This window comes from Galleria mellonella, unplaced genomic scaffold (genome assembly GCF_026898425.1).
Source record: "Galleria mellonella isolate WM207_F2 unplaced genomic scaffold, CSIRO_AGI_GalMel_v1 utg87, whole genome shotgun sequence".
In the NCBI taxonomy this organism is placed as follows: Eukaryota; Metazoa; Arthropoda; class Insecta; order Lepidoptera; family Pyralidae; genus Galleria; species Galleria mellonella.
In genome coordinates this window covers 3,369,266-3,382,782 of record NW_026442166.1, presented here as the reverse complement: position 1 = coordinate 3,382,782, position 13,517 = coordinate 3,369,266, and the positions used below count along the sequence as shown (strand labels likewise).

Sequence of the window (13,517 nt, the reverse complement as noted above, 5' to 3'; positions counted from 1 at the left end):
TAATTAAGTCTTGCTTAAAGCTTTCAGCCATAATTATTACTTAACTACCTATAATAATTATTCTTTATTATTTTAATTCTGGAATTATTAATGTACATAGATAATTTGTAAAAATTATGTTCTATCATTATACAGGTTGGAATCGGAATCATTAGCATGTATCCAAGTTTATATAAGAAAATTCTAGAACTATCCGCTAGAGGCGCACCTCACACTAGGCTCTCGTAAGTACCTAGTGTGAGTTGAACAAAGATTTAGCTTACGGATGCGTTCACGTTCATTCGATAATTTTATAATTTTGTATAACATTTTTTTTTTCTCAATTTATTCAATGTACTTATTCAATACAGAAAGATACATTTATGTGTCGTACCTAAAACCCTCGTAGGCTTTATCGAAATATCGACGATATTTGTAATGTCAATGTATCAATTTAATCTTTAACTTTTTTTTTTTAGAGAAACTGCTGAATTTTTTCCCGCTTTTTACAGCTGATCGATTTTCGTCAACATTTGTCTCGGAAAATCGTTGAATTTAACTGGTAAATAAAAGATTTAAAGAATGCTATTGACTTCGTTTTCACTCTGTATAATTTGCTTTCTCTTTAAAATAATCTATACTCCATTTCAAATAAAATTGTATGTGTGAATAATAAAAAAAAAGAAACAAAACAAAATAAAAACAAAACAAAAACTATTTCATTCACTATTTTAATCTATGATACTGGCCTATTAATTATTTTACTTTTATAGTATTTAAAAAAAATATTTGCAATAGAACATAATAATTCTAATATTCCAAATTAGAATTCAGAATATTCTAATAACTTTTTTTTACATATATAAATGTACAGATAATAAAATATAGAGATGTATAGATTAATAATTTACAACAACTTCATCTAAGTCACTTGATAATTTTTTAAATAAAAAATTTATGTGTCAGCCATATTTACGTATTTGAAATGGAGTTTTAAATAAATTTGCGTAGTATTATAAAACTATACTTCTTCGAAGTTCAATCCATACCGTTGTCTATTTTAGTAGAACTTAACAAAAAGGTAACCAAATATTGTTGAAAATAGTTAATTTTAAACTTTAGCGTTGTTTACACATATTTTAAATACACTTCACATCGGGACTTAACGCGATGAAAAAGACTTTACAGGTATATAGTACCTACATACCACATTAGAAATTTTCATCGTTTCGAAGCACTTTACATGCACTGATAACCCAATAGTTTATAAGCATAATTTGGTAGATAGATATATAGATACTCTTTATTGTTTCCTCCAAAAGATTACAATAGTAAACTTATTATAAATATAAATAATTACAAGAAATAATTACAATGAGAAAACAATGGGCGACCTTATCGCTAAGAGCGATCTCTTCCAGGCAACCTTTGGATGGAGAGGAGTAATTATAAACAATTTGGTGGGAGGCACGATGAAAAATTTTGTTAGTTCTAAATATGGGAGATGTGATACATATAATAATATAAATATTATTCCTACTCATTATATATATATATATATATATATATATATATATATATATATATATATATACACACACACATACTAACACATATACATATACATAAATATACATTGGTAGTTTTGTTTTTGATCCTTATTTTGTATGTAGTTTTTATCATTTATTCTTTTTGTATTAAAAATCAACCTATTCTGTTTCATCTATAATTGGATTGCAAACTTATAATGCTATTGTTGTATTCTATTGTTAAAAGTTATGTTTGTTATCTGTTTATGTACCACAGAAATAAATAAAGAAAGGAAAATACCTGCTAATAAAGAAAGGAAATTGTTAGGTTATATATTTTGTTTTTTTTTTTGTTTTGTTGCTTTTTTATTTTAATTCTTTTATCTCTTTTACTGTGTATTATGTGTATGTTTTTTTATTGTAATTTGTGTGCTGTAAGTAATGTAAATAAATTGTCTGTCTATCTATCTTCTTTATTGCCGACGTTTCGCGACCACAACGTGGTGCAATCCACGTCGGAGCGTCGACTTTTACTTTTAAGTCCCGATTGCATATTTAAAATATTGTTGAAATTATTACAAAAAAAAAACACTCTTAAATTAAATTAGTAAAAAATCGAAACATTCAAAGAGTTCATGGTTTTTTAACCCTTAAAAGCCTGATTTTTAAATCAAATTAAAAAATATATAAGTGTACCCTTTACTGTGTTTACTAATGGGGAAAAATAGTATAAAAATCAAAATGATATTTTTATATATTTATTTTGAAAAAAACATTTGGTAACAGCCAAATATTAAAATAAAATCGATTGTAGGCGCCCAATGCGATGTATAACCCCGGTATCAAATTTGAAACTTCAGGTATTTAAGGATTAAGCGGTGTAGGCCCTGAAAAAGGCCACCCCTTCCTTTCCCGTGTGTGTCCTAAGAGGGGACTAAGGAGGCCTAATGGATGAGCAGCAGCGTCTGTCTTAAAACATCACCAAAAGCCAAACTGCGGTTGCCAACCCGCCTGCCAAGCGTGGCAACTACTCGCAACCTCCGCCCCCCCCCCTTTATGGTGAAGGCTGTGTTCAGCAGTGGACAGTTAATAGCTAATATAACAACAACATGGATTTTTTTATATCTATTGGACATCTTGGACATCATTAGACTGTCTTATGATCGGCTCAATTTTTTTTTTTGTTTACCTTTTCATTAAATTCTATTAAAATGGACAATTGGATCGTTTCTTTAACTAAATCCATCTCTAAAGTTAAAATTTCCATTTAATCTGAAATTTTTATTCTCGGAGCCAATATGTAGTAAATATTTAATAGAATTAAGCCAAAATTATTAATTAATTATTAAACCTTACCCCCTTATCATAAAAAATAAAACTTGTCAGGGTACTATAGGGCTGATATATCAGGTAAAAACCCCTAAAATTAAAAAAATCTATATAAATATATATATATATATATATATATTATTAAACTGTTTTGTCACTTTCTTTCAAATTTTATTGTTTAAAGCTTCGTAAGCACACATTATATTTTCAATTTAATATTTACCGGTTTAACTTACGTATAAATAAATCGAAACAGCTCAACTAGTTTCGGAATCAATTCGTGATCGTAACAAGCGACTATGACGCGAACACGAGCCCGACTGCTCTGCCTTCTTTCAAATTGAAAATTTAGCACAAAAAGATGAGACAAAACAGTTCTATAACTAAATCAGGTTTGTAAGAGATTTGATGTTTTTATGAATAAGGCGGTAATTTTAAAATGGCCCATAAAATAATAGTTTCAGGATACTTAGAGATAGATTTAGTTCAAAGAAGGGTGCCACAGAGTCGCCCCCTATATCTACATAGTTATTTTAAGCTTTCATAACTAGTCAAGCCCCATATCTCTGTCCCTGTAATCTACATAAACCCTGACAAATTCACCTTCGTATTTCCGCTGCGAAGGCATGAAATAGAAGTCCGGCTGTGCGGACAGGGTCGTGTGTCCGGGGTAGCCCGGCTGTCCGGACTCCCGGACGCCGCGCGGCAGCGAGTACGTCGCCCGGTCCGGACGGCCGTTATAACTGGAAATGTTAAATTTACTGTTACAAATAATTTAATTGTGAAAAATACAGCTTTCTGATTAGTATAACACTCGTGCAAGCATGTTTTTAACTGTCCGCTAAAGACATGCTTTCCAACTGTATTGGGTTGACTGGAAAAGATCTAAGAGTAAGTCCACCCTTGCTCACAATATTTAAATACACTTACATTAAGTATATATATTATATAAGTGTGAATGAATGAAAAACAAGTGCAATATATATATATATATATATATATATACCAGAGGGAGGACTGTACAAAAGTCGATTGCTTGGGTACCTCTGTCCCATTCGTGTTTCTACCGTGAAGCAGCAACCCTCACTAGTACCTTGCTAGCGAATAGGAAGCTTGCTAGGAATAACACCTGAGTCCTCAGAAATGGCAACGCATGGGGGGTATCATGGGTGAAAGAGCATACTCTGTTATATCCATGGTACTGTTCATGTCTATAGGCGACGGTTACCACTTTCCATCAGGTGGGCCGTCAGCTTGTTTGCCATTCTCAGTTGTATAAATATAAATATATATATATATATATATATATATATATATATATATATATATATATATATATATATATATATATATATATATATATATATATATATTAGTTCCTACCTGATGCCTTTGTTTAGATGAGTGATGAACAGGCTAGTGTATAGAAAATGTTACACGGCCGTATAACCCTACCAAATTCAGATACAACCTGCTTGCATACTTTCTACATAAACTGTGTCGAATATATAATCTAGTTAATGTAACCGAACAAAAATTTTACATACACTTATTCTTTACACTAGCCTGCCAGGAATTGACAAAAATAGCAACTCATGGTGTATATTTCGTCCCGATTTTTTCTAATTATATTTGCATAAGAAGAAAGGAGGCAACTGTGTGATTTACAGTTTTTTTCATTTCTTCTATGTAATTTTGTTGTTCTTGGGATATTTTTAAGAAATGACTTTATTCATTTTATAACGTATTCGGATTAGAAACTATTAAAATAAGATTAGGCTGTACGATGAAACGACCATTGCCTGACCAATCTAGAAAAAGATCAATTACGCTTCAAAAACATTTTTTTAAATGCTTACATTAAAATATAGGTTTTTTATTTTTATTTTAAAATTTAGCTTAACTCCTACTTAATATTATAAATACGAAAGTTTTTAAGGATACATGTTTACAGATGTATGTTTGTTACTCTTCCACGCAAAAACTACTGAACAGATTTAAATGAAATTTGGTACATGGGTAGGTTATATCCTAATTTAACATATTAGATAGTTTATGTACTGATTCACGCGTGCAAAGCCACGGAGGACTACTAGTTTAAAAATAAAAAAATCTACTACATTGTTAGATTTATAATCTAATAGAAACATAATTACATAAAACTATTTCTTAATTTCTTTTTTTTAAATTATAGAAAATCTGTAGTTAAATAAAGTCAACGTTATGCAAAAAATAAGCTCAGTAAGTAAAAGCTTCGACCGTGGCAGGACTCGAACCTGCAATCTTCGGATCCGAAGTCCGACGCCTTATCCATTAGGCCACACGGTCAGATTGAGTGAGTTTTAAAATTACGAAACACATCAAATATAGGCTTTTAACCCTTTCATTGGCTTTTATTTTCATCAGGAATATATTTTTGTAATATTTAGAAAGTTTTTTTTTTTCAAAACATGACCAATATCAATATTAACAAATTTAATACAATAATTACTTAACCTTCTTAATTAAAACAAGAAACATCAAAATCGGTTTACAATTGATAAACATAATACATAAACATATATATAAATACAAAATAAAGGCAACAAATTCCGTTTAAAATTCAGTAAAAATTATATTAAATAGCCAAATATTAGAATTGCATATTATGGATCCATGACTTATGTAAATGTACCCACAATTATTTTTAATCGACTTTAATTTTTACCAGAGGGAGACTTTGTACAAAAGTCGATTGCTTGGGCACCTCTGTCCCATTCGTGTTTCAACCGTGAAGCAGTTGTGTTTGCATGACTGTGTTTCGGTTTGAAGGGTGGGATATGGCGTGAATTTACAGGGTACAGAGGAATAACACCTGAGTCCTCAGGAATGGCAACGCATGGGGGGTATCATGGGTGAAACAGTATAGTCTGCTATGTCCATGGTACTGCTCATGTCTATAGGCGACGGTTACCACTTTCCATCAGGTGGGCCGTCAGCTTGTTTGTCATTCTAAGTTGCATAAAAAAAAAAAAAAAAAAAAAAAAAATTCACTAGCAAATCAATGTCACAGATCAAACAACTCATTCATTTATTGTACCTTATACTGTGACTCCTTACACTGTGCAAGTAATATCAACAAATTCCTTGATTAGATATTTTCTTCACATTTGAAATAAATCCATTTTTTAATTGACCTTGAGTGTTCCATCTGATGAAAAGTGTTAACCATCGCCGCCATAGGCGTAAAGAGCATACAGACATCACTGTATACACAGTGACGCCCATTGTACTACGTAACGGGTTACCATTCCTGAGGAATGAGATATTATGGCTTGATGCCGTCATTTCATTACGATATCCCATCGTTGCAATCAAAACGCAAGTGGGACAATAGTACCCAATATATATAGTACAAGGATAGGTTAACAGCAGTTGCCAACCCGCCTGTCAAGCGTGGCAACTACTGGCAAAATCTCCCCAATGGTAAATTGCCAGGAGGAACGCTACTGTTTTTTATGGGGAGGCCTATGTTCAGCATTAGACAGATAACGTCTGAAATTGGGGGGTGGGAGGGGAGAAATTATTAACAATGGAGATTAGTAGTCCCATTTCTTTTAATGGGTGATAATGGAATGGTAACCCCGCCTGCGCTATCGGTATACACCGGCGGGGCACCAGTGAGAGATGATAGGTGAGGATGAAAGCAGGTCAGTTAGACCATCGTGACAAATTCCACTAGAATTAACCACGGTGTTTTCCAGGGGGAACCGCGTGGAGGTCGACATGATAGGGTGTACTGCTAGCAATGGGTCAGTTAGACCCATAACTAACAATCCCTTTCACCCCTTAGTAGTCCCATTATACCCCCTTTTCGGTTCCCCCTGAAAACCATTGTGTTCTTTTTTTTATACAGCTTAGAATGGCAAACAAGCTGACGGCCCACCTGATGGAAAGTGGTAACCGTTGTCTATAGACATGAGCAGTACCGTGGACATAACAAAGTATACTGTTTCGCCCATGATACCTCCCATGCGTTGCCATGCCTGAGGACTCAGATGTTATTCCTCTGTACCCTGTAAATTCACGCCATATCCTACCCTTCAAACCGAAACACAGCTATGCAAACACAACTGCTTCACAGTAGAAACACGAATGGGACAGAGGTACCCAAGCAATCGACTTTTGTACAAAGTCTCCAAGTGGATTCATCACGGTGGGCTAACTGACCTGCCTTTTCATTATCACCTGTCATCCCTCACTGGTGCTTCGCCAGCGTATTACGTTAGTACAGGCGAAGTTACCATTGCATTATCATCCATTAAACAAAATGGCTGAAAGAATGAATGATTAGATATATTTTAAAATTTACCCGTATTGTCCTCTGGGCCGCTGCAACGAGCGCGTCTCGTGGTAGTACTGCGCTGCGCTGTTGTGTTTCGGCGTACTGCGTCCATTCGTCCCGTTGGCCGCCATTTTGTTTCCGTTAGCCGACATTTTGTGGCCGTTTGTCGATTGCTGCAAATTATAATTCGTATTTATTCGTTGTACGCACATATTATTGGATAATTATCGTGATTGAAACTCCTAGTAATTTCATCACGATGGACCAACTGATCTAACTTTATCCTCACCTATCATCATTCACTGGTAGTTTACTAGTGTTCCTTTACCGTTAATTTAATAAAAAAAAAAAAAAAATTACTTTTTTTTATACAACTTAGAATGGCAAACAAGCTGACGGCCCACCTGATGGAAAGTGGTAACCGTCGCCTATAGACATGAGCAGTACCATGAACATAACAGAGTATACAGCTTCGCCCATGATACCCGCCATGCGTTGCCATTCCTGAGGACTCAGGTGTTATTCCTCTGTACCCAGTAAATTCACGCCATATCCCACCCTTCAAACCGAAACACAGCCATGCAAACACAACTGCTTCACGGTAGAAACACGAATGGGATGATGTTTACAGGTGATGTTTACAACGAAGGAACATGTTTACAGATACGTATAGCACTTTGAGGATCACAGAATAGACTTTAATGCTTAGGATGTACTTATCATAATCATAACAGGCGTTAGGCCTCCACCATAAAGGAGAGTTTTACTAGTAGTTGCCATGGTTGGCGGGCAGATTGGCAACTGCAATGTTACCCCTTCCTTTCTCATGGGTGTCGTAAGAGGCGACTAAGGGTTTACGGTTAAAGAAAGGACATCACCGTCTTTCTTAACACATCATCAAAAGTCTAACTGCAGTTGCCAACCCGTTTGCCAAGCGTGGCAACTACTGGCAAAACTATCCTTTTAGGGAAAGCCTATAGTCAGCAATAGACAATTAACGGCCAATAAGAAAAAGAGGAATCACGATAATTTTTAGGTGGAACTGCGTGGGGATTGATACAATAAGGTATATGCTTGCAATAGAGCTACCGTATTCCCGTTATCAGCTTTTTTAATGAGATGATAATGGAGTGGTAACCCACCCGCGCTATCGGTATGCACCGGCGGGGCACCAGTGAAGGATGATAGGTGAGGATGAAACAGGTCAGTTAGTCCATCGTGATGAATTCAACAAGAATTGTTTACGATGGTTTTTAGGAGGAACCACGTGGAAGGCGACTTAATAGGGCATATTGCTAGTAATGGGGTTGTCAAACATCATTGCTAACAATCCCATTCCTCCCTATTAGCCAAGGTTACCCACCGTGTGGTCCCGGCATAAATTTTATTGCAAATGTACATATGTTATTATGATGAAATTATTTTAATGTTTTGCTTAACAAGTTTTTATATTTGCACGCCTACAGTGTGGCAGAATAAGATTGGACTATTTTTCTTGTAAAGTAACACCTATAAAAATGTACCTTATTCCAGCAAATAAATTATTTCAATTTCAATACAATGAGCCAGCCCTGCCTATCCCGTGAGTGTCGTGAGTGCCCCCGCCCGCCGCGCCCCGCCCCCCGCCCCCGGCGTACCTTGTCGTGCGCGTGCGCGTGCGCGTGCGCGTGCCTGTCGGCGTGGTGCGGGCGCGGCGGCGGCGGGCCGGGCGGGCGCGCGGCGCGCCGGCCCGCCGCCGCCGTGGACGCGGTGCCGCCGCCGAACCGCTCCTCGTTCTCGAACGGCTCGAACGCGTAGTTCGTGTTCGACGCCGAGTACTCCTTCCATGCCGCGTTCGGGATCAGCTGGTCCTGCCATTCGAAATATATTGTTCTATATTTGAAATTCACGTTTTGACGAGGAATTTATCTATGTCACAATTAAAATTAAAAGAAAAGGTGTTCTACATTTGAACTTTTTTTTACGTCACAAATAGAATTAAAAAAATAGGTGTTCTATATTTGAAATTCATTTGACGAGGATACCTATATCCTGCCACATCACATTCGAAATTTGAAAAACATGTCTTCTAAATTTCAACTTGAAATCGAAATTAATTCTTACCGTACTGGAACTTAAACATAAAGGTAATTAAATAGATTATAATAGATAGAGCATCGAGCCTCATAAACAAAAACAAAATAGAAGTTATAAATTAATCACCCATAACTGTTTATCGCGCAAAATTGTCTTAAAAAGTTGACCTGTTTTTCTCAAAACATTTCTATGGAAACAATCTATCTATATTATTTAGGATAATTAATTTGTTTGTTATTACCTTTCAGCACTTTAACAACTCAACCAATTATCACAAATTTATTACATTTACACCATAACTGGATTGGAGAAGGACATAATAGGTTACTCATATCCCTATAACATAGGCGAAGTATTGAAAATAATAAGCTCAGTTCGATAAATAATAAAATGTCTGTATTTTGTGAAGTTTAAAAGAGAATAGAAAACTGTCAGATAAATTATTATATTGTTATATTTTTGTATTTAATATTTTGATTATAAAACATTAATAAAAATGACTATAGAATTTTTACAACACGAAGTCGTGGGTCAAATTAAAAACTACTGTAATACACAAAGGAAATTGAAGAATATAAATTCCGTGTTTATAAGTATATAAATTTATACAGGGTGTAAGCGACAGGTTGGCCGAAACAAAAACAGCCGATCCAGATGAGCGGCCTGAATCAGATGGCAGATTATTTTCCCACCGAAAATGCACCGCAGCCATATAATTAACGATTCTTAGTTTTGACGCCGCGCAATGTATATGAAATTTTACGATGCATACGACGCGTGATACGTTTTTTTGGTATTTCATAGTATGTCACTATAAAATATTATTATTTCTCTATATTATGACACAATATCATAGATTACATGATTTTAAGTGAGGAAAATAGAGGAAAAAATTAAAATTTTCCATAAAGAATTTCCACTGGCTTTCGGGTTAGAATAATGTTCTGAATTCACTGTTTCAGTTTTTGCTAACCTGTCTCTTACAACCTGTATCAATCAATCAGAGTCTTCTCATTGCCCGCCAGATGGTGTGGGCGGGCAAGGTAGGGGCCTTGGGGCGTACCCCTTTGTACGGCCTCAACACCTCTGGGTCACGAGGTTTTAAGCCGACATACACGGGTGGTCTGTGTATGTCGGCGTGGCATCTTCTTTCTTCCTCTGGTGCTCTTGCAGAAGTGGCTAATATAAGGGTTGCTCTTTTCCCTTTGTGTTTTTTTTTTATTTTTTTTTTATTACAACATTCGTTTCACCCCTCTCCCCCTGTATAAAGCAACGGTACGAACCTTCCCCGTGGGCGCGGGCGCCGCAGCCCGGCCGCGGTGCAGCGTGCAGGCGGCCTGCAGCAGCGCCACCGCCACCAGCGCCGCCACGCACCCCACCACCACGTACAGCTTGGTCTCCGCCAGCCCGAAGAACGTGCGAGCGTTGCCCGTGCCACCACTCTCGGTAGGACGACTCGATGTTACTGCAAATATTGTAAACTGTATTTAATCCTTACTAACATAATAAATGTTGTGTGGTCCCAGCATAGCACAAGCCACCCCTACTTTCCCGTGGGTATCGTAAGAAGCGACTCAGGGAACGGTCAACAGATGGGCAACAGCGTCCCTCTTAAAACATCACTAAAAGCCTAACTGCAGTTGCCTGGAGGGGAGGGGGGGAGATTGTTAAAAATGAGATTTAACAACCCCATTGCTAACAATATACCTTATCAGGTTAACTTCCAAGCGGCTCCCCCTGGAAACCATAGTGGTTATTTCTTGTTCAATTAATTACTATGGACCAACTGACCTGCTTTCATCCTCATCTGTCATTCTTTACTGGTACTCTGCCAGCGTATACCGATAGCAACTGAGGCATTGATGGACGAAGGTGCAAATGTGGGCCGAGGCGTAGCCGAGACACACATACGTGAGTCCATCAATGCCTAGTTGTGGCCAAGGCTTGTATAGTACTTTTCTCAAATAATGCGCGGAAATCAAAAACACAATTTTACTTTTTAAGTTCAAGGACGAATAACGAACAATAATAATTTTTCACGCGCCATAATGTTCCTTTGTTTTTTTTTTTCAATAAACTTCTTTCTATTTGCAAGCCAGTTCGAAATTTAAATAAAACCTTTTATTAGTTACCTCCTTGGTAGCTATGTTTTGAAGAAAAAGGTCATTCCATTTTTAAATTACAGGACAGATATGAGTTTACATAGTAATTTATCTGGCCGCAAAACACGACAGATATGGATTTTCATACAACTTTTGCCGGCCGCTGCCCGCATGTGTCTGGCCAGTACGGCAATTTTGATTTATCTCGAAGAAGATTGTCAAAATAATGCTCACATTTCCAAGCATGTTTGAGAAAATATTTTTTTTAGATCTTCTATTAAGACCAAACTGAGGACTATATCTCGTTTAGTGGTAATTAATATATGAGAACATCTATATATTTTGATTATAATATCTATATATCGGCCCAATAATAAATATCTGTTATCCAATATACAGTATCGAAATGAAGAACCCAGAATAAATGTAGATATCCAACTTGTATGTGTGATTTAGAAATGAATTTCCCATTGATTCCATTCCCATGAACCTATTTCTCCGCCAACAATGTCTAGAGGAACTCAATATACAGATATCGGAGCGATACCCATATAACCCATGCCTATACTCGCTTAAAAGTATGCAACAACGAAATAAACATACGAGTATAATATACTCATAAATAATAAAAAAAAATTACTCACAACTCAGCGGCTCAAACACCAAAAACTCAGGATCTACATTCAAATTCCCCACTCTCCCCTGCGCAAGTGTGTCCCTCACTACCCTCTGCCATTTCTCCATATCGCTATCTCCCTCAGTTACATTTGGTGTGACAGAGCTAGTGGCATCTAGTGACCGGGCGCTCGAACCTTCGATTGTATTTGAATCGATCGATTTTAGAGTGAGCTCGGCGATTATGGCACTTGTTTCATTTCTGAAATAAATATAGTTAATTATAAAACTTGACAGTAATTTAAACCTATATGGAAATAAGAAATAAGTTGTATTCCACGACAAGAAGCCGACTTCAATTATGGCAAAACCAGTTAGTTTTGATTTAAAAACTAAACCCTACAGCGATTTTGATAAAATTTTAATGGGACAAATCTGTAAGTATATCCTTTCAGATAAAAAAAGAATTTTCGAAATCGGTTTACAATTAACGGAGTTATGAGGTAACAAACAAAAAAAAAATAGAACCAATTTGAGAAACTGCTTAAATTTGAAAAAATAAAAGAAAATGAACAACACTTCAATATCTTGCAAATTGATATCACTACGACGAGTTTAACAAATTTAGATAAAAAAAATTAGATTTAATTCCTCAAAAAACATATAAAATGCTATAAAATAACCGATCAGTTGAATTAGCTAAAACTTTTTTATTTAACATATAGATTTTTGTTACTCGTACGAAGCCAGTTCAAATCGCTAGTAATTATTATGAAACCAACAAGTGAATGAACTCCATCGATTGTGTAAAAATATCGAAATCGATTTATAATTAGCTAAGTATCGTATTACGTGATACGCGATATACCTACATAAAAAAAAAAAACACAAAAAAACAAAAAACTCAGCGAGTTACTTAAAAATACAATTATGATGTCATAACCTTTAAAACAGATTAAAAAAAAATAAAAATTCCAAATTTAAATCACTTACTGCATAAACCCGTTGACAGCTAATCCATGGTACCCCTTATTCTTCCCCAATTCCTTCACAAAACTGTTGATGACCTGTTGACTCAGTTCTTCGTACTCTTTACTGCCGGCTGCTGGGGGCTTAAAGCTGTCAGCTAACCCTGTTATACGGATCAGCATTGTGTAGGCCGACACACCAGGAATTACAGCTTCCGTGGTCACCTCTTCTTCAGGGGGTTCTGTGAAGAAAAAATGGTTTTAAAAGGTGAAACGTGAAAGTTAATAACACATATTTGTCCTAAACGTATAATAAATGGAAAAATGTTATATTTAAAACATAATGCCCTAGCTTTCATTCAATTAATTTTAAACCCATAAATTATTGTTTCTCTAAAATTATGGGTTCCATTGTAATTTTTCTTTTTGTATTTGTTACTTCTCTGTTTCATATTCTTTCACTAAAAATGTTAAACAACAACATATGGGAGAGGGCACTAACTCCTGAAACACAGGTATTTTCATACCTACCTCGGGAATTAAGGACTTCAAACTATATTGTAACAAAGAGTGAAATAAAGATTATTTATTTATT

At 35.7% G+C, this 13,517-nt stretch overlaps 1 protein-coding gene and 1 non-coding gene across 4 annotated transcripts in view; both read right to left on the bottom strand.

Moving 5' to 3' along the window:
- LOC113522394 (uncharacterized) overlaps positions 1-13,517 on the bottom strand; it is a 97,517-nt gene that overhangs the window by 1,231 nt on the left and 82,769 nt on the right. For all 3 annotated transcript variants that reach the window (XM_052902063.1, XM_052902065.1, XM_052902064.1), the window contains 6 exons: positions 12,948-13,164; positions 11,984-12,216; positions 10,521-10,702; positions 8,799-9,011; positions 7,189-7,334; positions 3,441-3,580 (listed from right to left, as the gene is read on the bottom strand). In XM_052902063.1, the coding sequence (XP_052758023.1) occupies positions 3,441-3,580; positions 7,189-7,334; positions 8,799-9,011; positions 10,521-10,702; positions 11,984-12,216; positions 12,948-13,164 (1,131 nt within the window). The remainder of the gene's footprint in view (positions 1-3,440; positions 3,581-7,188; positions 7,335-8,798; positions 9,012-10,520; positions 10,703-11,983; positions 12,217-12,947; positions 13,165-13,517) is intronic.
- Positions 5,093-5,165, bottom strand: Trnar-ucg (transfer RNA arginine (anticodon UCG)). Its single transcript has one exon. It is a non-coding gene; the product is annotated as a tRNA-Arg (tRNA).